Source organism: Notamacropus eugenii, chromosome 3 (genome assembly GCF_028372415.1).
Source record: "Notamacropus eugenii isolate mMacEug1 chromosome 3, mMacEug1.pri_v2, whole genome shotgun sequence".
In the NCBI taxonomy this organism is placed as follows: domain Eukaryota; kingdom Metazoa; phylum Chordata; class Mammalia; order Diprotodontia; family Macropodidae; genus Notamacropus; species Notamacropus eugenii.
Window position 1 is genome coordinate 189,723,151 of NC_092874.1, and position 25,517 is coordinate 189,748,667.

Consider the following 25,517-nt stretch of genomic DNA (forward strand, 5'->3'; position numbering starts at 1 on the left):
GCTGGCAATATGCCTTCTTTGTCTTTTGGCCTATAAAATTGGTGGTCACCGGACAATGAATGTGGAACAGTGAATGTGCTGAATGCAAAAATGCTGCGTGTGCTTCTACTGGCCCACACTGAGACTTGGGGGAACCTTAGGGTTGAATACACAAGCTAGAACACTGTATGTACCTTGATCGATCCCCATCAAGGCTTGGGGGGAATCTGTGTTTGCCTCAACTGGCCCCCCTTGAGCTTTGAGAGGATTTAGGGGATGTGCAAGTTGTGCCTGTCTCGACTGACCCATCAAGACATAGGGGTGGTTGACCTCCCATCTTGCAAGCACCTTTGAGAAGGGTGATTAGGGGATGCTGTAAGAGTTTGTGTTCTCATCAGCAACCTCTTCTGAGAAAACTAGACCAGAATAAAGTAAGATTATTAACCCCTTTTTTGTGTCTTTCTTGTCTGACCAAATCAAGAGTGAACCTGTGCTAGCAGCCCTCAAGTGTGCTGTGTTTATCTGTCTTACAGTTTACTACATGCCTGGCACTGTGTTAGGTTTCAGAGTGATTATACAGAACCATATGACGTGTTCTCTTTCCTCCAGGAGCTTACAATCTAGTTGCAGGGACAAAATTAACATGTATGAAGCATAGAGAAACTGAGTGTTAAATTGTGTAGTACTGACTCTCAGTATTATGGAAACACAGAAAAAGGATTGATTATTGTAAGCTGGAACAAAGAATCATCTAAAACATAGGATCCCTGAAGGACAAGTAGAAAGGATAGCCCTCCTCTGATGTCCATCATGCCACCTTCCTGCTTAGATTCCATTGTGTTATTCAAGTCATCTCATACAACTCACTTTCAGTCTAATATGGGTCAATATCTAATACTGAGCACCAGCATAAAAAAAAAAGACAGAAAAATAGGAATAATTAGAATCAAGGAAATAAGAGGGATTGAGAAGGCATACTATGGATTCATTTAGGGTAATCTTTAATGCATTTTTTTCAATCCTGAGAACTATCTCTGAGACATCTTAAGTCAATCAAGTTCTTTCTCATTGATCTAATTAGTAATTTAGCACCCTTGAATAGTCAAAGCACTTCTTTACATGGTCTGTCTGTTGATTGGTTTAGCTTGACTATGGCTATGTGTTGCAAGGGAGGGTTCTTTTTGGGTGCAGCAGGGTTAAAGTATTCAAGAATTGACTATGATAAAAAAAAATCAAAATAGTTTTAAGACAGTCAATACTCCTCCCAAGGAATTTTGCTTACCTCATTTTCACCTTTGAAGGCTGAGTATCTGTGAGTTTGTAGTCAGTTGAATATCCCAACTTAGAAACATGGTATTATGAGGGTTGTTGTTTTTTAGTTTTTTTTTAAGATGAAAATTGTTGGAGGATTTTGGGAAAATGGTGGAGTAGGTTAGAAAACCTTTAGCTCTCCAAATTTCCTCCCACTCAAAAAAAGACAGAACATTGCCTCAAAGCAGTAGAAATAAGCACCAGGTAAAGCAATTACCCTCCTAAGACAATTTGAGAAGCCCCCAGCAAAGACTCAACCTCCAGGGGCCGAAGTTAGGCCTGAGTGAAATGCAAATACCAGGTCAATTCTGCAGAATCAACAAACAAGTCCTGGGAGCAGTGGGTTGAGAGGCAGCCTCTGTTTCAGAAACTTTCATCTCACAGACAGTGTGGGGGTCTGATCACTGAATAAGAGAAGATTAAAGGACCTTGCATTGTTGAGGGATGCCAAGCACAGCTGTGCTAGCCAGACGTGTCTGCAGGGAAGGAGTGGTGAGTGCAACTAATGTACGCTAGGTGAATGCAGTAGCCAGTGGTGAGGACCCTTTTGGGCACTTACTTGCCAGAGAACAGGGTCCCTGGTTTCAGTTTCAGGACAGAGAGAACAGCTATAGTTTGCAGCCACCAGAGGGACCACAGGAAGCAAAATCATTTGCGGGAACTGAAAGTCCAGTCATGGCTTAGGAGTAGAGAGGAGAGTCCAAGGTTGAGCCCCAGACAAGTAAGAAGGATCCAAAAAATGAGTAAGCAAAGGAGAAGGTTAGTGAAGAAAAATAGGAAGGAGGAAAACACACAGGTAATTGTAGCTTTGGATGTGAATGGGATGAATTTATCCATAAAAAGGAAATTGATAGCAGATTAAAAATTTGGATTAAACATGTTGCTTTCAGGAAACATGATGAAAACAAGAGTTACAAAGTTAAAATAAAGGGCAAGAGTAAAAAAAGGGAGAGTAATCATGATCTCAGGCAAAGATAAAGTTTAAAACAGTTAAATCAAAAGTGAAAAATAGAGAAACAACACTATGTGTCAGCAATATTATTCAATACAGAGTTAGACCATTTAAAATACCTAGACAATATAGAATACCTGAACATATGCCTGCCAAAACAGACAGAGGAACTATATGTGAACATAAGCATAAAACATTTTTTATACAAATTCACTCAGATCTAAGTAATTGAAGTAGTATTTAATGTTCATGAGTAGGTAAAGCCAATATAATTTTTTAAATGACAGTGTTACCTAATTTATTCAATTTCATCCCAATTAAATTTCTAATTTTTTTTTTTTTTGCTGAGTGAGAAAAATTAACAACAATACTCATTTGGAAGAGGAAAAGGTCAGAAACTTCAAAGAAACTAAAAAAAAGATGTAAAGGAAGTAGATCTAGCAGTATCAGACCTTAAGCTATATTGTAAAAGAGAACATTGTTGAAGCGCAAAAAGGAAAATTCAATTATTTTAAATCAAAATTTTCTTGCATAAATAAAACCAAGGATAGAAAGAATGCAGAAAATTGGGGGAAAACTTTCATAGACAATCTCACAGATAGGATGTGATTGGGTTGAAGTATTGGGGTGGTGTAGAAACAATGAGCTGGCTGATTTAAAAAATCATGGAAAGACTTGGAACTATGAAGGAAGATGCTATCCACCCTCAGAGAAATAAATAAGTGGAAATAAGCATAGTATGATCTTTCATACATGTGTGTAAGCATATATATTTGTATGATTACATCTATATCTCATATCCCTGTTTAATTGTAATCTTCTTTAGGGAGGTGGTAGGAGGAAATAAAATAAAAAGTACATAATAGAGAACCAAAGAAAACCGACAAAGAAGCAAAGAAAAACTGGCCAGCTTTGAAAGCAATACATATTATTTAGGTTTTCTGAAATGAAAATTTATTGCTTTATATTGAATCCTTTTCTATGGTTTGCTGCATACATGGCAATTTTTTTCTTTTCCAGAACTTGCTTGATAACTTAACTGATTGTTCAGACCTTATTAATTTAATCTTTTGCTTTGCCCACAGGCACTGCTATGCTACCTGTTGTTGCATTTCCCTCAGAAGGTTTCTATGTAGACTCTCACTATGTGATTCACAGTCTACCTAAAAAGGAACAAAATATCCTGTTCTATTTAGGGCTCATGGCAACCTGCCTTGGAACTGGGGGAATAAGAACCATAGTCTGTCCAATGAGTTCCTATAGACTTCAGGAGTATGGACCAAAGAAATTAATGTCTTTCTTTACCTGGTAGGTAACTAAATAGTTTATAACAGAAATAATTTGGTCAAATACTATTATTTAATGTAAATTGAATTAAAGTTTTGAAATTTATAATTGATGCACTATGACTTTAATGCAATATTCCTAAATTCATCTGAAATAGACATTTATTGTTCCATAACTTCAATGAAACATCATTATTCTTCTATAAAATGGGCATGAATTATTTCTTAAAATGATGTTTCAGGTCATTTAATCAAAGAGATCCAGGAGAATGTATTCATCAGTAAGCAAGACATATAAAAAATGAATGTCTACATCACCAAACATTTGTATTTGTGACCTCGAGACCCACAATTATCTCTGGGGCTCTTAGCTATATTCAGGTACAGAGTAGAGTATTTGGGGTTAAACTTAATTATTCAAATATAGTTCAAACTCCCATTCTAGTCACATTCTGTTATTAGTGGAAATAGTAATAGTAGTAGCAGCAATAGCAGTAATAGTAGTAAAGACTTGAAAATTTTTTGCACATATCATGTTACACAGTCCTTACAATAACATCGTGAGAAAGATGCTATTACAATCCCGGCTTTACAGATAAGGAAACTGAGGCTTAAAGAGGTTAGGCCCCATTTCATATAGCTAGTAAGCCTCATCCTGATGAATATCTGGTCACTAGATTCAGATGGCTCTGGAGCACAAGTGAGGCTGGTGACCTGCACAGCCCTCCCTCACTCAAAACAAAGAAGTGCAAGTTATGTCATCATCTTCCTGATGGCATGGTCTTCTTCAGCAACAAAGGGCGAACACACAGTTACAATTTGAACTCACCTCTTCTAGACTCCAAGAGTAGCGCTCCCTGGAAGGAGACTCTTAGCTGGGAACATGTATGCATAGCAAATTTAGCAATGAAAGCACACTACATAGCAAACACATAGCATTTATACCATTCGCAAGAGTGGATGTTTCAGTTACGCATCAAACACACATATGCACTACAATGAATAGTGCTACATGAGTTGCTGCTTCTCTCCTTTCTCCTCAAAGGTGATTAGTGAGTTTGGTCACTGGACTAATAGGCCTGGCACTTTGACCAGGAGCTCTTGGGCTCAGTATCCACAGACTTCATTGCCTACAACCCTAATCTTGATCTGACTCAGGCTGATTATCACCCTGTACACATTCTTAGTTTCCTTTTATCACCTAGGTGTCCCCACAGGTAGAATATCATGTTAAAAAGGGGTTGTCCCTATATCTAGCCTTTACTTCTGCCCATACAATGAGTAAGGATCCCTTTAGGACCAGGATATACATGCTTAACTTCTCTGATAGAACCAGTTAATATTTATGTGTTTTTTCACCTAAGTACCTAAATAGATATCAAGCTCACAGTCTGTCTAAAATTATTGAGATTTCTGAGCATGGTCAGCATCTTTTTTTACTTACCAAGGAGTTCTTCTAACTCTCCAATAAATGGTTGCGATGGATTCATTGCCTTGATGGATCCCTTACCATTTTCTAGGGCTATTTGACAATCTTCAACTCCTTCAGATGGATGGCTTTCCATCAGTCTGCTGTGAACCTCAAGATCCATTAGCAGAATCTTATTATATTGCTTAAAATCTTGGCAACAGATGCAAGTACCATCCTGTTGCTTTTCTCTATCAGAGTTTTTTCTGAGATGAGAACACAACTAAGGCAGTGGACTTTCTTTAATTCCTATTCAGTTGAGAACATACTGGTCATACTGGTTGTGATTCTCTCTACCTTTTCCATCTTCTAAAACTCCAGAGCACAAGGGAAAGGGCAGGTATGACTCTCACAAAAACATTGTCAAGTATAGTGGCAAGCCTGTAACATCATTCTTTGTAGCGTTGTTTGCACATACTAGCAATTTCACATGTTAACTCTGCTTGGCTTCTTGTAAAGATCTTGGGGGTTCTCAAAATGTTTAGTAATGTGGATCTGAAATACTCAAGCTGTGGAATTTCCCGAAGGTGGGAAAGTGTGGCTCTAGACTTCTTGATTCCTACCAAGACCACAACTTCCTTCAGGAGATTATTCATAACATCTCTATCGTGATCAGAGTGGATCCTGACAGGGAAGCCATACATAGAAAGGTATTTCTCCCACAATACCTTGACACTTTTAGAAGTTTTCTGGATCATCATTGAGGATTCCTGTGTATACCAAGTAAACTGGTCTATTACCACTAAGATGTTACTTGTGTTTTCCCTATCTCCTTCCAGAGACAGAAAGCCAATGCAAACAGATTCCAAAGGCTTACTGGTACTTACAGTTTCTAAGAATGCAGCACAAATTGGCAGCACTTTTCTTTAAACATATTGAGCACATCTCACATTTTGCTGCCATTTGGGGCCAGTGAAATCTGTTTCTTACTAGCTCAATTATCCTCTCTTAACCCACATTCCGAAGTTTTAGTATAGTACTATCACAACCATAGGTTGAAGTGCCTTGAGTACCAGCAAGAGCTTATAGGTTAATAGGTAGGAGATTAGTCAGTCTAGCTCAGCGTTCTATTGCAGAGTTTTAACTTCTTCCAGTGTATCAAAAAAGGGTGCTCTCTAGGGAATGAAACTTGAACCCTTAAGAATCAGTTCCTCAATACCAGCCATCCAAAGACAACTGAGGCAAGGAAGATTGGTTCAAAGAAACAAATTTCACAAATCCAGGTGAGGGGATCACACTCTCTGCTAGAAGTCTAAGATTCTCAGTTATACTTTCGTGTAACAAAAGTCCATTTCCCTGAATTTCACAGAGCACCTTCATTCCTTGTAGGGGTATCACCCTAATTTAAAACTTGTGCAGTTAATGAGACAGATCATCTATATTCATATTAATCTTCCCCACCATATAGTATATACTAACTCATTGAAGTATCCAACTTATGGTTACTCAAGATATGTCAGTTCATACTTGTAACTGAATTCTATACATGGTCTTAAAATTTCTCAGTAACAACCCATTTCAAATCAGTCAATCAATATTCATCAAGGACTTATTATGTGCTCACCAAGAACTTTAATTTGTTTATTGCTATTGTCTTCTGCTAGCAAATTCAATTGATGCCACTGCTCTTCCCTGCTACTTTTCTGATTTCTTAATTTCTCTCTAAAATCCATGTCCAACCCTGAGCTCGTGTGTGTGTGTGTGTGTGTGTGTGTGTGTGTGTGTGTACAGATTCTGGGTCTCCATCCTAGGACCTCCTCTTCTTTCTCCCCATGATCTCATCAGCTCAATAGAATGTATGCTCTTTGAGAGAAACGACTTTTTCAGGTTTTTTTTCCAGCACCAAAGACAATGCCTGGCATATAGAAGATGCTTCATAAAGATTTGTTCTTAAATCAGTCTGTTTTCATAGGTTCAATTACCAGCTTGTTTATTGAAAAGTCCCAAATATACATATCCAGTTCTTACCTCTTAACTGAGCTCTATTGTTCTCTTATCAAGTGCCTGCTAGACATCTCCACCTGGATTTCCCACCTGACTTTTTCTTGAAATACAGATTTCTTCTACTTGGCATTTGAAGATTTTGACAATGTTGTGCCCAACTTATCCTTCCAGACTCCCTTCTCAAGTCTGTGTTCCAGTCATATTGGATTACTTACTAGTCTCTGAACATTTCATATCACTTTTCCTTGGCTTTGAGCAGTCCAAAGAGAATAGTTCATGCTATCTTTCCTTTTCTCTACCTCTTTGAATCCTGATCTCCATTTGAGTCTACATACATTTTTAAATTTCAGGCCTTCTTTCATCACTATGGATAATATAAAGGGACTGCCAGATTTAGCGGTGATGTCATTGACTAGCAGCTCTTTCAGGTGGATTGATAGAATAATCATCTGAGAACACTTTCAAAAACATCAGGCCTCATTTTAGGTATATTTTGTTTTTTACTCCATGGGCACATTCTATATCCCATTTATATAGTGAAAACTCAGATTGTTAAACTGAGTTTCTCCCTCAAGTAAGTCTTCCCCTCTTCAGAAAGCTGACAACTAACAAAGTCTAATCTGTCTGGATCTAGTCTCAAGTTGGAGGATTCAGTCTTCTTATGATGCTCTTTGCCACTACTTGCTTCTAATATTTTGTAAACTCCTGTATAGGAAGTATGGATTGTCAGGGCATGGCAGTATTAAGTCTCAGCCTGCAGTGTTCTGCTAATACTTTGAAGAAGCTGGGGTTGGTTCCAATCGACACTGACATACTTGAGATGTTCTCTGGGTCTGGACTTGCTTTCTTGAGGTTGCACATTGCTTCTTGGGAAATTTCAAGTTCTCATTAAACAGCTTACCCATTATTCCCTTTTTCAGATGACATCCCTTGAACCTTTCAATGTGAGTGACTAGAGAAGTTCTCTTACGCTTCTTCCAAATTTTTTATATATAAAGGTAATTTGGGTATTGTTTTAATGGGCGTTATCTTAAAAAAATCAGTCTGGAGGACTTAGGGAGATCATGAAAGGCATCTTGTAGAAACTGGAATTCTAGCTGAGACTTGAAGGAAGCCAGGAAGTCAAGATGAAGAGGGAGAGCATTCCAGGCATGGAGGACAGCATATGATCATGCATGGAGTCAAGAGATAGAGTTTCTGGTGTAAGGAATAGAAAGGAGGTCAATGTGACTGGATCACAAATTATATGAAGGGGAATACAATATAAGGAGACTGGAAAGATAAGAAATGACTAAATTATGAAGGGTTTTAAGGTCAAACATAGGATTTTATATCTGATACTGGAATCTCTCAAGTTTATTAAATAGCAGAGTAACATAGTCAGACTTATACTTTAAGATAAATCTGTCAACTGTAAAGATTAGGGGAAGACACTTGAAACTAGAACAGGAGACAGAAGGTTATTGCAACAGTCCAAGTATGAAACAATCAGAGACTGAATCAAGACAATGGAAGTGGCAAAGGAGAGGAGGGAGTGGGTATATACAAAAAATATCAAATTGACATTGCTTTGGCAACAGATTGGATATGGGAGAGTGACAAAGTGAAACGTTGAGGATGTCATCTAGATTTTGAGCCTGGTTAACTGAGAGGATACTGGTGGTCTTGATAGTAATAGTAAAGTTAGGAAGACTTACAGCATGAAGTTATGGGGGGGGGGTGGAATAATAAGCTTAGTTTTGTACATGTTTAATTAAAATGCCTATGACATACAGTTTGAGATATCCAATAGGCAGGCAGAGATATAAGAACCAACATCAAGAAGGAGATTAGGGTTAGGTCTAGATAAATAGATCTGAAAATCATTAGCATAGTTATGATAATAGAAACAATGGGAGTTGAGGTTAAATGACTTGCTCTCAGGTCACACAGTCAGTATGTATCAGTATGTATTCTTGTCTTTGAGGCTGTCTTTCTATCTACTTACCCATATTGTAATATATTTACCTTAACATATGAAGGTATAATAAGCTTAAAATATCAATGCAAATAGCCATTATTAATGGAAGGCTATTAGTATGAACCATTTAATCACTGGAAATTACTGGTTTAATATTATGAATGTAAGCAATTTGCTACTTAGAATCTTGACCATCTTTATGAATCCACATAAATGTAACCTGTGACCCAGCCACCTTCTCATTCATTTTCTATTGTTTTATCTAATCCTAATTTGTTATCACACGAGCCTATTCATACACCATTGAGGAGCCAGAAATTTATTTTTAAAAATTAAAGAAATCAGAATAACACAGTAACTCATAGAAGCCTAAATAGTCGAGAATCACTTTTAATCCTCCCTCTAATCTCCCTATATAATCCCCCCCCAAAAAAAATAGTATAACCACCTGGGAAAATCATAGCAAGGGGCCGAAATTATTCTTGCATGGACAGTCATTTCCCTTCTTCTCTCCACTAGGCTACGGAGTTCTGTGGATGTATTTCAGGTGCAGTTATTCACCTTGTGGCTCCCAGGGTGATAAAAGTTGTGCCAATGTTCTTGGCTCTGGGGATGTTATTTCAAAGTCATCTTATTGGTCTCTTACCCCCCCCCCCACACACACACACCCTAATTATCTTTTCCCTCTTTATGTCAGGAAGTCATCCCTGTTAGTTAGCTCTCCCAGTTTATTCCTGGCCACCAGCAAGCAGATTCCAAGGGAGCTTCTTCAATAACCTACAACACTAGGATGAAACATTCTTTCCTTCAGTTTTCTTCTTAACCTACCAACTTAGCTTTCCTGATCAAATCCCTATGTCTAGGCCCAAGTCTCTCACAATTCTGAAGTCTTAGGGTTTCTCCCACTTAACACTAGCTTTATTGCTTCAGCTATCACTGACAGAAAATCTGAGCAGGAGTCCTCCATTATGAGCAACTTGACGTGCATCTATTATATGTAATTTTAAACTTGGTAACTCTATATATAAAATAAGTGAGAAATTTTAGAACAAATCTTGCCTATGTGCCTGTAGCCTTCCTAGTTAGAAGCATTCTTTTCAATTATGTTAATATTACAAAGCACTCAGGCCTATTTTGGATTAAATCCAAATGTCAGAGAATAATACAGTTTTACTAGTGGTGTGAGGGACTATTCAGTTCCTTATAGCAGATTCTGCCTCCTTGACCTACCCAAAGGAGAAAGAAAAATCCTTCTTTTTTTCTAAACTCTATTTGGAGGTTTTAATCCTTAATTAGCAACATCATTTTGATTAAATAAGACTCTGGAGGATTAAGACTGGAGAGCAATCAGTTGTTCTGAAAGATAGCTCTGGAGAATTTATTATACTGTGGTCTTAGTCATTCAAAGTTGTGTTTAATCAAAGTGACATTTCTCAGTGTTGATTACAAAGGAGACATAATATGAATGAACTACTTCTTTGGGGAGTGGAAGGGGCTTTGGAAATGGGAGGATAGGGAATGAGGTGAAAATGAATTTTTCCAGCTGTGTGGTATCCAGGCCATTCAATTACAACCATAGGATGAATAATTCAAATTTGAGTTTTTATTATTTCCTAATCTCATTATAGACTCTGAGAATGGAATCCTGTGCTACTTTTCTCATCATTAGATAGCATCCTGAAGTTATATCACTTTGTAAGTTGATGTAAGGAAGCCATGTGATAGTTTATAGTGATGTGAGTCTCCAGAGGCTCAAAGATTCATATTTTCAAAACTTTGAAGTCAATATCCATAGTTTCATGAGTTCTTTGCTAGTAAATGGAAAGTAACTGAAGCTTTGGGACTCAGGTCTACATTAAAACCAAATTACTAACTTGAACTCACCTAGTGTGAAATCCAGTAGGTGGGACTGATTTGGAATATATTAACACAGGCCACAGTGGTAACATTTAGAATACTCACAAGTGTTTGAGCAAATGATAATGAACTGAAAGAGTTAACCCAGTTTCTAAAATTATCCATTTTGCTCTTGGAGAGAAATTTTTGCATTAGGAAAATCTAGCTCATTATTATTTAACACTATTAAAAGAAAGTCATTTTGTAGCTGATCAATTAAGAAGAGAAACTGTTGTCAGTTTCCTGTCAATAAACCAAGGAAAAAAATAGGAAAACTGGAATGAATAGTTCTCTTCCTAACTAATCACTCACAAAATGACTGTTTTTAATAATGCTAAATAATAATGAGTCAAATTCCCTGCTGCAGAAACTTCTTAGAAAGAGTAGAACCAGAACCAGAACTAGACAAAAAGAACTTTATCTTGGGAAGTGCAAATTTAGAGGACAATAAGTTGGCATGGCTATTGTAGTTCAATCTCTGGAATTGACTCGAGAAATGGGGGCCCCAACATCCCAGATTCCTGTATGCCACTGAGACCTTAGGAAGACAGAATTAGACATTTTAACCCCTTGCACTTTGATTTCTGACCTTACCACTCAGCTGAAATTATCTCCAAATTTATCATATCTTAATTGTGATGTCCAATATTCATTGTCTCAGAAATCTCTGCACTTTTGAAACTGTTTATCGCCCCCTTCTCTCTTTCAGCTCTTGTGGCACTGATCTCTTCTAGCTCTCTTTCTATCAATCTAAATACTCCATCCCATTCTTCTCTGCTAAATCACAACTGGTGTCACTATGCCTAGCCATGAATGACCCTCCAAGATTCTGTCCGTGTTCCTTTTTCCATCTTTACAACCTCTCTCTGTGGCCTCAATAATTTTAATAGGTCTGGCTATTATTTCTTTGCATACCATTATCATATCTATATCTATATATGCAACTTTAGTTGTTTTCCTGAAGTCCAATTTCATGTCACCAATTGTGTATTTGGCATTTCCAAATGGGTGCACCATATTGGTCCAAACTCAACATGTCCAAAACATTATTCATTATCTCATCACTCATATAGCCAAATTACTCTCACTTTCAAACTGTCCTCTGTTTCTGTTGAGAGAACCCAATTTTTTCATGATCTAGGTTTGTGAATCTCAAGATAATGGATACTTCTCTCTCCCTAACCCTCCAATTGTCAGGTCCTCCCTCCAAGCTATTAGTAGCCTCAATGCTAATCTTTTCTGTGAACTCAATTTCCCTCAATGTCTGCGAGAGACCTCAATCTCAGTTTAAGATAAGAATTTTCTATGTCTCTGAGTTTTAATTTCTTATGGCAAGACTATGCCTGATTATCTTTCACGTAAGGTATAATCTCCTAACAAAAATGTCAGGACCTTGGACTTCAAAGTCTTAATTCCAGAGCTCCTCTTCTCCTATAGATAGTAGAGGGATACAGAGACAAAGCCAAATTTGAGGAGCAAGGTCATTATTTACCTATGCCAAGCAATACCTTTGACCTTTCAAATGCTTAGAGCCTCCCTTACAAACCTTACATACTCTTTCTGCAATTCTCTTGGAGTGAATATTTCATCAATCAATAAGCATTGTTTAAAGTCATTCTATGTGTCAGGCACTGGGGACACAAATATAGGATGTCCTCCAAAATTTTTTGCAGTAAGAACTTTTGGGACCCTTAGTACAATAAAAGAAACAACCTTTACTTACAAGGAGCTTAAACTCAGTCTTTTTTTTTCCCTAGTGAAAAGTCAGTGAAATAACAAAAATGTAATTTTTAGCTCAGATTGTAAAACTATTAGAAAATTTTTATAAAAAGTCAAAGAAATAGTTCATGAGAAATAACTATTTCTTGTGATCTATAGCATCCCCATGAACATTCTTTTTCAATTTCTGGGCACAGAATAATAATAATTTAGGAGTAATGGGGACCCCTTGCATATTTGTTGTTACCCACACTTACTGTCAATTTCTATTCTAAGAGGACAGGTAAATTACACACACACACACATATACGTATATATATATGCATTTTGATCTCCCTGCCCACCCCATTTCCCTTTTCCTCATTGGGATTATTTCTTCATTTGTTTTTCTTCAAACTTTCCATCCCTCTTCAGTTGACTTCCACTGCATAATTTTTAGCCCATAGAATCTACTTATCCTTCTGAATGCTTTGAAATATGTTCTCCTAAATTTGAAGGTGAATGTCAGACTACTGTATGCCCATCTCTTTTCTTTTTCATAAACTCTTAAGACAGTGTGGTTACTTTGCTCCAAAATTCCCATCATTTTCTTCCCCAACAACAGTTTCTCTCTATTGTTAAGCATCTGATATAAGAATTTCCAGGATGGTTTCTCTCCCTTTGGAAAGACTACAATTACCATGAAGATAATTCAATACGTTTTTAGTTCTACTTTTGTCAGAGAGTTCCTGTAAATGTGACATAACTGATGTCCCTCATCACTACCATGTTGTGATTCAATGTCAAGCTTTTCATCTATTTCCCGAACTTCTCATCTATTTCTTTTTTCCTCCATGTGGTAGGCAATATTGCTTTTGTTTCTGCTTCTGTTGATCTTTACCCAGATACTTTCTACAATGCTCCTCCTGACACCTGACTTTCCTCAAATATCTTCATAATCTACAACACTACTCCATCTCAGCTTCTCCATTTTACCTCTCCTGTTTCTTTTGAATGAAGTCTGCTCTCATAGAGCCATATTCTAGTCATGGCTCTCATCCTGCCAAGTCAAAATAATGTCCATGACATCAAATTTGTCTCCTTGCCTTAATATCATCTAGTCTTATCCTTAGAATTTCCTTAGGCTTGTATTCTGAACTATAGCCTGAAAATATTATTCAACAAAAAATAGCCCCACTGAAATTCTATTGGCATTCTATCCACACCAACAATGCTATATCCTCCCTTCTTAGAAACAAATACCTTCTTGCTTAGCCTTCTCACATCAAAAGGGTAATGGGAACACAAGCCTGCAGGAAATTCTGTCAGAATTCTTCCCCAAATACATACACCTATGAAAATTGAACCAAAATGGAAATAGAAAAGAGACAGAATACATTAAACTTCTCATTTGACTTATTGCCTGATTTACCTTCTTAGGAAAGGCTTTTAGGCTCTCAATGCTTGAAATAGTTTTTATTTTCACAAGGGGACTTACCATAGTACTTTAGAGTTCAAGGCTACTGAGACAGTCTGTGGGAAAAGGAGGACCATGAAAAAAGCCCACAGCAATCACAAAGAAGGAAATAAAAAAGAGAAGACAAGGAGAAAGGAGTGAAAGAGAAACAGCTGCAAGGTTTTCCAAATCAAAAATCATAAAATAAGGTTTAAAAATTCATTTCAACTTTTCATTCCCTCGACCAAGCTCAATGATCCTCTTTCATTAAAGTGTAAACCTAATCTATTCCACTGAAAAATTTAGAAGGAAGGACTTTAAAGATTATATTCCCTCTCTTGTTCTAAATTTTAGCTACCAGGGTATTCTATAAAGTAGAATTATAAGAGAAAATGCTTATTCTAAAATAAGCAACAACTGTCAGACCAAAATAAAATGAGTAGTTGCACATTTCTCTGACTGTCCCTGGACAATTTAATGTTACCACATTAGTAAGTCACAAAGTGCCCTCTTGGATATTTTTTTCAACATTGCTTATTTTTGAAGCAAAATATTCTCCTGTTTTAAAATTGCACAGTAATACTACGGTGGAGTGTGGAAATAGCCCACCTGTCTTTGTTACCCACTTATTTCTAATGATATCAGGGGAAAAAATAACAACCTTCCTCTAAATTAGTATTAACGAATTCCAAAGATCATCATAGGTGGCCTGTTCCAACAAATAAATCAAAAAAATGACATATTATCTTTTTCCACATTTCATACAAGCTACCCTGCTTTTGGACTTCTTTAGAAGTCTTCAAAATGCTTTCCTTAACCAGATTATTCATCACTGGGAAATTTTATTATCTTGTAGGAATGAGTCTTCCTAATGTTTACATCTTACTGATACCACCTGCCCCTCTGATTAGCCCTTCAGACTGGAGGGCAGAGCCACAGGCTCCGGGACCTCTCTTTAAGGAGGAACTCTCCATAGTTATTCTTCCATTAGCTACACTGACTTTGGACTTCTTTGGAATTCTCCATTGTATACTTCACCCCAAGTGCCTTTTTATCTCCCACTTCTCCCCTCACTTTTAAGCTTCCCTTTGTGTGTTGTTTTCTCCCATTTCATTATAAACTCTAGAGGGTAAGGCCTGTCTTTCTTTTTGTTTGTATCCCCAACATTTAGTACAGAATTTGGTATATAAGTGATGTTTAATTAATGTGTATTGACTATTTGACTTTAAAATTAATAATAGTTAAGTTCAAGGAGACACAGAAAATGAAACTCAGAAAGGTTTGCTTACTCCAAGAAATATTTGTATCAGTTTTAGAGTAGTGGGATTCAACATAGAGCTTTGAGTCAGGAAGATATCTAATCTGATTTTTCAGCAAATATCTAGACCAATTCACATCCCCTCCCCACTGAAAAAAAGAATCTCCACTACCATATGTCCCCCAAGTGGTCATCCAGTCTTTTCTTGAAGACCTTCAGTGAACAGGAGTCTGGTCCTCCCTGCCTACCCATTTCACTTGAAAAATTCTTACTTCTACAGACCTGTTGGTGACATCAAGTCCACATTTGCCTTTTTGCAACTTCCACTCATTCTTCTAGACTGCCTTCTAGTCCTTCCCCTCAATGACCAAAAAAATCTTAATAAATACTTTTGATCTGACTTGACTGACTTTCAGTACTTGAAGAGTTCCAATATATCTCTCTTCCTCCTCTTCTTTTTTCTCCTCTTCCCCAGTTATCCCATGTTCCTTCAACTGATCTTAATTTGCAATGGACTCAAGGTTCTTCACCATCCTGGATGTCCTCTTGAAGATGCTCTTCAAGTAAAAAAATATTCCCTTTCTAAAACACAGTACCCAGAAATGAACATTACACATCCAATGGATCTGACCAGGGCAGACTACAATTCAAGTGTCATTTCCCAATTCCTTGTAATTATGCCTGTCTAAATGCAGTGCAAAAATAACATTAGCATTTTTGGCCATCATATCACCCTAGTGAATTCATGTTGAGTTTAACATACCTGCTGTCTAGCCATGCTTGCTCCATCTTGCTACTTATGAAAAGAACAGAATGTTCTTTTGACTAAAACATAAAGAACAAAAATGATGCTTCACATTTGTTATTATTAAATGTCATCATGTTAAATTTAGCCCTAAATGACCACTGACTCTGTTATCCAATATGTTAACTATCCTTCACATCTTTCTATCATCTAGCAATTTGATAATCGTATTCACTTTAGTTTGACGTAAGTGCACAAGGACCATTTACAGATTTTTTAGGAAGTCCACAGAAGATTTCCTCTCCCATTGACATGGGAATCGCATCATGCTAAACAAAGCCATGTGAAGAACCTAGACTCAGTGTGCCAGCACACCTATGATGATGATTCTTTAACTCATTCACAGTTCTCAGTCCATTTGATTACATTCTTTTCTATCCTCTTTTCTCTCTAACTTTTCTACAAAAACTAGCATTGACTTTATTAAAAAAAACTTTGCTAAAATATTGGTAAAATTCATGTACAGGAGATTCCTGGTCTGCTAACTTAACACTGTCTTCTGAATACAGATTGAAGCATTTTTTTAATCTTATTTTTCTTGAGTTTTTTTGGAGGGAGGTCTTTATTTTCTTTCACAACATGACCATTATGAAACACTTTGCATGCCTGCACATGTACAACCTATATCAATGTGGAAGAAGGAAGGGAAAGAATTTGGAAGTTAAAGTTTTAAAAGCAAACATTGGGAATTGTTTTTATGTGTAACTGAAGGAAAATAAAATGCTAAATAAGAAAAAAAAAAACAAAACACTGTCTTAAAATGAAAATTAGCCTGTCATGACTTTTCTTGATGAAGTTGTGTTGGTTGTAGGTGATCATTGTTTCCTTACTAGGCAGTTACTTGGATTTAGAAAGATTTCAGTCCAAATTCTATGTTGGTTCCCTATATACTTGCAAAACAATCCAAGAAATTTTCCAGGTTTTTTTTCACATGTAACTGTTTCTCTTTTAATTTTTACTGCATTGATTTAGTTTTTATCAACAAAATCCATTTTGTTTAATCAAAATTTTCCATTAATATTTCCTGTGATCTCTCTCTCTCTTGCTTGATCAAGACTTTCCCCTCTTCATGGTTGTGAAAAGTATCTCCTTCCTGCCTCTTTTTATTTATGATGACCTTTTATCTCTCCGTCATGTATCCACTAAAAGATTAGTGTGTGTGATAAAAGGCGTAAGGTATTGGCATAAAGCTAATTTCTGCCAGACTATTTACCCTGACTTGCAAGCTTGGTTTTAGCAGATGTGATGGCAAACAAAATAGGATCTTTTGCTGTTTTTGTTTTAGTATAATCAAGTGCTTATGATTGAATCTTGCCTTTATCAATCAACAGACTTTACTAAGAGTAAAGTACAGAAACAAGAGTTTCTTTAACTAGAAGCAGCACATGTATTTGTATTGTTAATTATTTTAACGGGATTAAAGACCTTCCCCACCCAGTAATGGGCCTAAGCATTAAGGGGAGTTTGATTAGGACTTGTGGGAAGGCCCAAACCTTTTGTTAATGAGGCACTGGCTCTCAAGGGTTGTGATGCCTTCTGGCTCTGAAAAAAAGTACAAATACTCTGAGCTGAGGTTTTTGTTTTGGGGCTTGTTGACAGGCAGAGGAAGCCATGTTTGTAGATCCTTGATTTCTCTGTATTTTCTTTGAAGTTCAGGGTGCTGACTCCCCTGAACTAGGTGAATGATATATGTACTTGGTTAAAGGAATGACATATATGCCTGATTAAGGTAAATGTTAACCCCTCAAAAGTTGCCTTTCCTTTTATGAATGCAGATCTAAGAAGCTGTGGTAGTAGCTCCCCCATGTACGTCTGGGTGCTTACTGACACTACGGAAAATTACCACATACTGTTCTCTTATGTTCAATTGCTTCTGTATTTGTGCACCTAATCTCTTTTACTGGTCAATTTTTTCCTACATTTTAACCAGTATAAATTATCATTAAAATTGCTCCTTTGTAGTATGGTTTGAAACATGTATTGCTTTCTTCTTCACATTTTTATTCCCCATATTTCCCATGAAATTTTTAAACTTTTATTACTCAAGAGTAATTCATTTTTTTTTTATAGTTCCATGAAGTAATCCTTTTGTAGTTTATGTATAATCATGCTATGAGCAGCTAAAATCTCTCTAAAATTTCATTTCTAAAGTGTTTTGTAATTGTATTCATACAACATTTGTGTGTGTTTCCTTTGGTCAAATTCCAAATATTTGATATATTTCAAAGTTATGTTTAATGGAATTGCTCTTTCTGTTTTCTTCCTTTCTTTTGCTGGCAATACAGAAAAACAGATCATTTTTTTTTTTTTTTTTTGTGGATTTCCCTTATATCCTGATACATTACTGAAGCTATTATTTCAATTAATTTTTTCATTGATCCATAGGGCTCTCTGAACAAAGCATCATATTGTTTGCAAGGATTGTTAATTTATTTTTTCTTTGCCTATGCTTATTCCCTCAATTTATTTCTATCGCAAATAATAGAAGTGAGAAGTGACAATGGATACCTTTGCCTTATTGCTGATCTCAGTGGTAGTGTTTCACCATTACAGATAATGCTAGTTCTTAGTTTTAGGTAGATGATTTTTAACATATTAAGTAAAGGTATATTTGTTGCTGAGCTTTTTAATTTTTTTTAAAAAAAACATAAATGATTGTTGTATCTTGTCAAAAGTTTTTCTGCCTCTGTTGAAATAATCATGGTTTTATCATTTTTAAATTAATATGGTCTATTATGTTTATGATTTTCCTTATTAAATCAATTTTGCTTTTCTAGTATAAGCCCAATGTGGACTTAGTTTATGCTGTTTTTAATATATTACTTCAACTTCTTTGTTAATAATTTTTAAAACTATTTTTGCATCAATATTCATTAGAGCCATTAGTCTGCAGGGCTTTTTTGACATTTCCTGTTTTAAGTATCAGGATATTTGTCTTAAAGCATAAGTTCAGTTGTATTTCTTTTTCCTATTTTGGCAAGCAAACGTAATATTTAAATTAATTGTTTTCCAAAATCTCTTAATTTATTTTTTAAAATTCCTCATCTTTTTTGGCTACTCCAAAGCCATTGACATTTTTATCACTGTCTCTTCTTAGACACTTTCTTATCTAAATACAATTATCCCTTCCACATCATGAGGATTAGGGGTGCAGAGCCTCTGCAATCTGGAATGTCCATGTACAAAATTTGGGCCTCCCTTCAAACCAGAAAAGAAATGTGAATTGTTAAGGTCTTAAAAGATAAAATGTGTTGATATTATGCAATACTATACATATATTTTATGCATTTCTGAGTTTCTAAATTTTTTCTGTGTCATCGATCAGTCAGCCTTCACATCTTATCTATGTCTTCCACAAAACTCCCCACAAATTCTCATTTTATGTTGACCTGCAATGTATCAAAACTGTAATAGGGAAAGACATGATGTGGAAAGGATAACTGTAGATGGATGGATAGATAGCTGATGAATAGATAGAAGGAAAGATAAAGATATCTATCCAAGTGCTTGTGATCCAGGTAATCTGCTACATGCTGAGAATACAAATGAAATTGAAGAGACAGTCCTTGTCCTCTAGGAGCTTATATTCTAATGAAGGAAGAAAACAGAAAAGGAGCTGAAAACCAGGCATGTGACAAAAAGTACATGTGAGGACAGTGTTACAAAGTTCAGAGTCAGGAAAGGGATGAACATAGCTAACAGGTACTTGTTCAAATGGAGGTTCCAGGGAGGAGCTCACTACACCAAGAATGGGGCTGCAGGAGCAGAGGCATCTTCCAGAGTGAAAAGGCTGTTTTGATAGAGGTGGAGAAGTCTAGAGAATAAGTGGATCCAGAAAAGGAGATTTGCCCCTTAGTTTTTTTTGACACTCTTCTGGTTCTCCTTTCTAGGTGACTGCTCTTCCCTAGTCTCCTTTGCTGGATTTTCAACCAGGTCATGTCTATAAATCACATGGCCCCCTCCAAGGCCCTATTCTAGCCCATTTCCTCTTCTCCTTCATTCTGTTTTATCTGGCGCTCATCATTCCCCATGTGTTCATTTTTCAGTTCTATTCATGTGATTCCCAGATGCGTGTGGAAGTGTGTATATGTCTTGTCTCTCTTCTGTACTACAGTCCTACAACACCAATGTTCTTTTGGACACATTGAACTGGATGTTACAGCATCTCAAGCTTAATACATCCAAAGCAGAACTTATTATCTTTGTCTCCAAATCCTCCACTCTTCCTGCTTTGTTTTGGTGAAACAAAGTCACCACCACAAAGTCTCCCAGTCACCATTTACACTCTACGCCCAACGTGTTGTCAGATCTTGTCATTTTTACCTTCTAATAAATGTCCTTTCTCTTCATTCACACAGCTCCCATCTTATACAGGCCTTTATCCACTCTCAAGTACACTATTGAATTAGCTTTCTGACTTGTAGACTTTCTTGATGTCCTTTTCCACTCAAATTCATGCTCCATTAGCTGCTATAGTTATTTGCCTAAAGCACAGATCTGACCATGTCACCCCCACCCTCTTACCAACCCCTATTATTTCTAGAATCAAATATAAAATGTTCTTTTTGGCTCTTAAAGACCATTTTAACCTAATTTGTTCCTGCTTTTATGGTTGTATTATATTTGACTCTTTCTACATCTTCTGCAATCCAGTTACACTCCTCCATTTTCTGTTCTTCACACATACATTCCATCTACAAATGCTATCACCCTATACTGGCTGTCTCCCATAACTAGAATGCTCTGTTTCCTTACCTCTCTTGCCTTGCTTCTCTAACTTTTTTTATAATTCAGATGAAATACTAACTACTTCAAGAGGCCTTTCTTTTACCCTCTCCAAACTCATCACTATTTGTATTTCCTTCTCTTTGATATTGCTTTCCATTTGCTCTCTCTCTCATATATATGTATCTATATGTACATACATGTATATGTATATACACATACATACATACATATATAATACATACACACATATATACATACATACACATATATACACATTTATATACACAATATATACATGTGTGCAATATGTAGGTATGCTTATTTAGAAGTATAAATATACATATATGAGAGACATATCTTTTGTATGTGTATCATCTATACATATATATCATGTATCTATTTGTGGGTATATTTATATATATTTATATAATATATATGATATATTATATATTTATATATACATATACGTACATTTCTAGATCAAAAAGACATATCTCTAGATCTAGAGGTATAGATAGACATCTACATATAAGATAGACATCTTGTATGTAGATTCTTATTTGCATGATGCTGTTTTCCCACATCATTAGAATGTGAACCCCTTGAGAAGGGCAATATTTTTGCCTATCTTTCTATCCCTGGTGCTTAGAACTATGTTTGTCACATAGTGAACACTTAATAATGCTTGTTAATTGATCGATTGACTGACCAAAACTGAAAGGAAGTAATTATAAATTCAGAAAATATAAGCAAAAGCTATAGATCCAAAAGAGTATGTATTAACACTCTAAAAATGAGTCAAACAACATCAAAGAAACATGAACAAGTGGTAGAAGAGGATAACAACAAAACAAATTGTAAAAAATTGGGGGATGCTACCATAGTTGTACCTTTAAAAATGGAAATTAACACAATAGAAAAAGTAAGAATTAACGAACAGCACAAAATGGGAAAAAAAAAACAAGGCTATTATATCAACAGATTAACAAATTTAAAAGAAGCACAATCCATCAGATTGTAAAAACAAACCAAAAAAAAATGTACTGAGGGAACTGTGGGAAAACAGATACATGTTCATGGAGCCATTCTGGAAAGCAATTGGCAACTATTCTCTAAGAGCTACTAAATTATGCAAACTTTTGACTTTTTGACTTTTTGTTTACACATTCCAGATCTTAGAATTTTATTCAGTACAGAAATAGAGTTTAGTTCATTTCAATGTCTGCCTTCACTTTTGACACTGTACATATAATTGAGTGTCTGTTTTTTTCCAGACACTGAAGACTACAAACTACATGATATCAACAAATAAAACTCTGCCACTTGTTGAAGGCTCACACATGTGAACATCCCAGGCAGCTCCATGAAGGATCTAGTAGTGTCAGGCAGTAGGAAGTTCTTAATCCTTTCTGATTTAAAAAAATAAAATAACAAAAAAGAATAGCAGTTATGGATGCCTTATTCATTCCCAGCTTTCTAACTCTCTGTCTTTTGAATCTAGTTTCCATTGAGTTGCTGCTGAGAGAAGTCACCATGACCACTTCTTACTTTTTCCCAGCTTTTGCTTTCTCTGGCTTCATCATCTTGATCACATCCAACATTTCCACTGTGATTTTCATAGCATAGTTTGTAAATTCCTTGTGGCATATTTTCAGTATATTTGGTTTTGTCTTACATGCCACAGTGCTAATGGAAAGTCTTGACACAAGCTTTTATTTCACATCCACTAGTAGCACCAAACTGGTCACAAAACATGCACTTCCTTTGCTTTCCATGCTTAATCTCTTTTTAAAAAATTATAATTGATTTAATTTTCAGTTTTCAACATTTGTGTCCACAAGAATTTGAATTCAAAATTTTTTCCCCATCTCTCCCCACCTGCTACCCCACGACAGCATGCACCTCATGCACCCTTTCCTCCAGTCTGTCCTCCCTTCTATTACCCCTCCTTCCATCCAGCCCCCCTCTATTTTCCTGTAGGGCAAAATAGATTTCTATATCTCATTGCCTGTATATCTTATTTCTCAGTGGCATGCAAAAACAATTTTTAACATTCATTATTAAAACTACACATGCTTTTAACAGGGAGTTTGTTTTTCTGGCTTTTTCAGTTGGAGTGAGGGAGGAAAGGTAGAAAATAAAATTTAATTATATAAAATAAAATTTAGCTTAAAGAGAATAAATGAAAAAAGCAAACATCAAAAACTGAAGTAATAATAATAAGCCTTCAACCTGCATGGAAAAAAAATCTAGGAAAAAAATCTAATTATCATAGGAAATGCTTGACAGAATGAAATCGCAATCAATAGAAAAAATATTAAATAATTATTAGAATACACATGTTAGTAAAACCAAGAATTTAAAGGAAAGGGGTCATTACCTCCCTTCTACCCTCCTCTCCCAAAAAAACCCCACCAAAATTTAAAAAAAATCATTCTCACCTCAGAAAGAGAAAATGAATGAGCTTAAATGAATTGCTAAGGAGGTAGGAGGACACTTGATCCTGTTAGATTTATTTAAAAAATCATATCAAACATTTAAAGAGATATGTTCCAAAATTGGTCTCAGTAGCTGAAAATATAACCCTCTGACAAATTCTTCTCACTAGACAAATGCAGTTCTAGTGACTAAATTATGGAGAAAACAAGCGAAGAAAGAGTCATAGACTCCTATCCCTAGTGAATATTGTACAATATTAATTGAAAACATTTAAATAAGATTCTATCCAAAAACCACAGAATCTGATCAGCACCAGTAATATATAATTGAAATCATGTGTACCTATTCCTCTGAACCTCTTCTCTTCACCACATCCAGACTGATCTCCTTCCTTAAACTGTTTTTTCTCTCTTTTTAATCCATCTTTTATGATCCATATGATTTTGAAGTTGGTTTTCCTTCTGAGATCATTCCTTCTCCAATTCTACTTGGCTGTATCTCTTTCAAGCTGAATGTCATTCTACATCAAATTCTTATTGTGTTCGTGCATGTTTGTATCTGTGTTTTCAACTGTCCTTTGATTTAGATAAGTATGATTTTCATTAGATGCCTGCTCCTCCCACTCCTTCCTTCATGTTTGTATACTCCTCTCAGTTCAATTAGGAAAAATAGTAAGTTCCTTCTCCTTTACTGGCTGTTTGTAAAAAAAAAAAAAAATTAAAGTGTTAGGATAACAGCAAGTTTCCTTGACCATCTTTAGAACAGTTTACAAGAACATATATTACATTGAAGAATCACAAAATGTCTTCCTCAACTTTCTGAACAATATTTACTTTTGAATAAAATTATTTCCAAAAGCTTGAAAGAAATATGGCATGATTTCCAGTTCAATGTTCCTCTTAGTTGCTGCAGTCACAGTTCCTGCAGTCACAAGTCAAATATATAGCTCAAAGCAGAATTAAAGAATGATCTGACGCTGTCTAGGAACTTCATCCAGAAACTTCATAAAATTTCCACTTTGCCTTGCCTACAATATAACAAATATTCCTTTAGTAACAGAATTAAATAAAAGATTTTTATTTTCCCAAGCCATCTCTTGGCCAATTCCATACAATATCCCAAATGTCTCGTCAACTAATCAATGATAAATAATAGAATACCTACTAACTGCTCATCACAGTACTAGATCTTAATACACACAGAAAATATGAGAAATTATCCCAGATAGCAAGTACATTACATTCAATTTATTTAGGGAGAATAATATAACAAACAAGAAATACAAGATGACATAGAATTACTTATTAAAATGTGTGACAAACTCAAAGTTCTGAAGATAGTTTATGTTTACTACACCAATCATGGAAAGTTTCTTGAAAGAGGAGCCTGAAAGAAATGTCTTGTGCATAGTAGGTGCTCAGTGATCATTCAAATGATCATTGAAATCAGTGAAATAAAATTGTGAGGAGGGGTTTGACCTGGGGCTTAGGAGTACGTCTTAGGAGTACATAGTCATTGTCATAGACAGAGGAGAGTAAAGAGAGTATTTTTTTGAGATGATGAGAACAACATCCAATGAAAGCAAGATAAAAATGAGGACATCACGTGAATAAGGCCGTCAAACTGAAGAGAAGGTTTGTAAAGATTGTTGAAATGTAAGGAATCAAATTAAAAGTAATAGCAGAATTGTTTAGCAGTATACCTAGGACTTTTGCTATGCTACTTCTGAAATAGTAGAACAAAGGTTCTTATATGATAAGAAGATCATGAATAGTTTATGAAAACATGGGAGAATGTTTGCTTACTTTTCAGTAACTATGTCATAGTTAGGGTCTAAGCAGGGTTACTTAACCTTTTTCCACTCATGACCCTTTTTGATCATTTCTGTAGCATTGATTGATATTGTGTTCTGAGGGCATGAGCAGTACAAACTGTACATGCTCTGTGTTCAGAACCAGGTAAAATTGCACGACACAGCATGCGCAAATGTTACCATAAACATTTCTGATTCATTACTCATTAGATTGTTTTGCGTTTTTTTGTCTTGTTGGGTTTGTTTGTTTGTTTGTTTGTTTTTTTTGGTGCAGGGAAGGCAAGGCAAGGCAATTGGGATTAACTGACTTGCCAAAGTTCACACAGCTAGTAAGTGTCAAGGGTCCAGATTTGAACTCAGATCTTCCTGACTCCAGGGCTGGTGCTCTATTCACTGTGCCACCTAGATGCCCCATGCATTTGATTTTTAATTAAGCTTTGGTCATTGCTCATACAGAAACCTCTGCCAAATTTTTTGTGACCCCACATGGGGTTGAAACCCACAGTTTAAGAAACTCTGGTCTG

The 25,517-nt window shown here is 35.9% G+C and overlaps 2 protein-coding genes across 2 annotated transcripts in view; one reads left to right on the forward strand and one right to left on the reverse strand.

Annotated features, from left to right (window-relative positions):
* The window catches only part of MGST1 (microsomal glutathione S-transferase 1), a 718,478-nt gene that overhangs the window by 151,906 nt on the left and 541,055 nt on the right, over positions 1–25,517 (reverse strand). The gene's annotated exons all lie outside the window — the stretch shown is intronic.
* The window catches only part of SLC15A5 (solute carrier family 15 member 5), a 157,045-nt gene that overhangs the window by 6,001 nt on the left and 125,527 nt on the right, over positions 1–25,517 (forward strand). Inside the window, exon 2 of the mRNA XM_072650557.1 lies at positions 3,328–3,550. Coding sequence (XP_072506658.1) covers positions 3,328–3,550 — 223 coding nt within the window. The remainder of the gene's footprint in view (positions 1–3,327; positions 3,551–25,517) is intronic.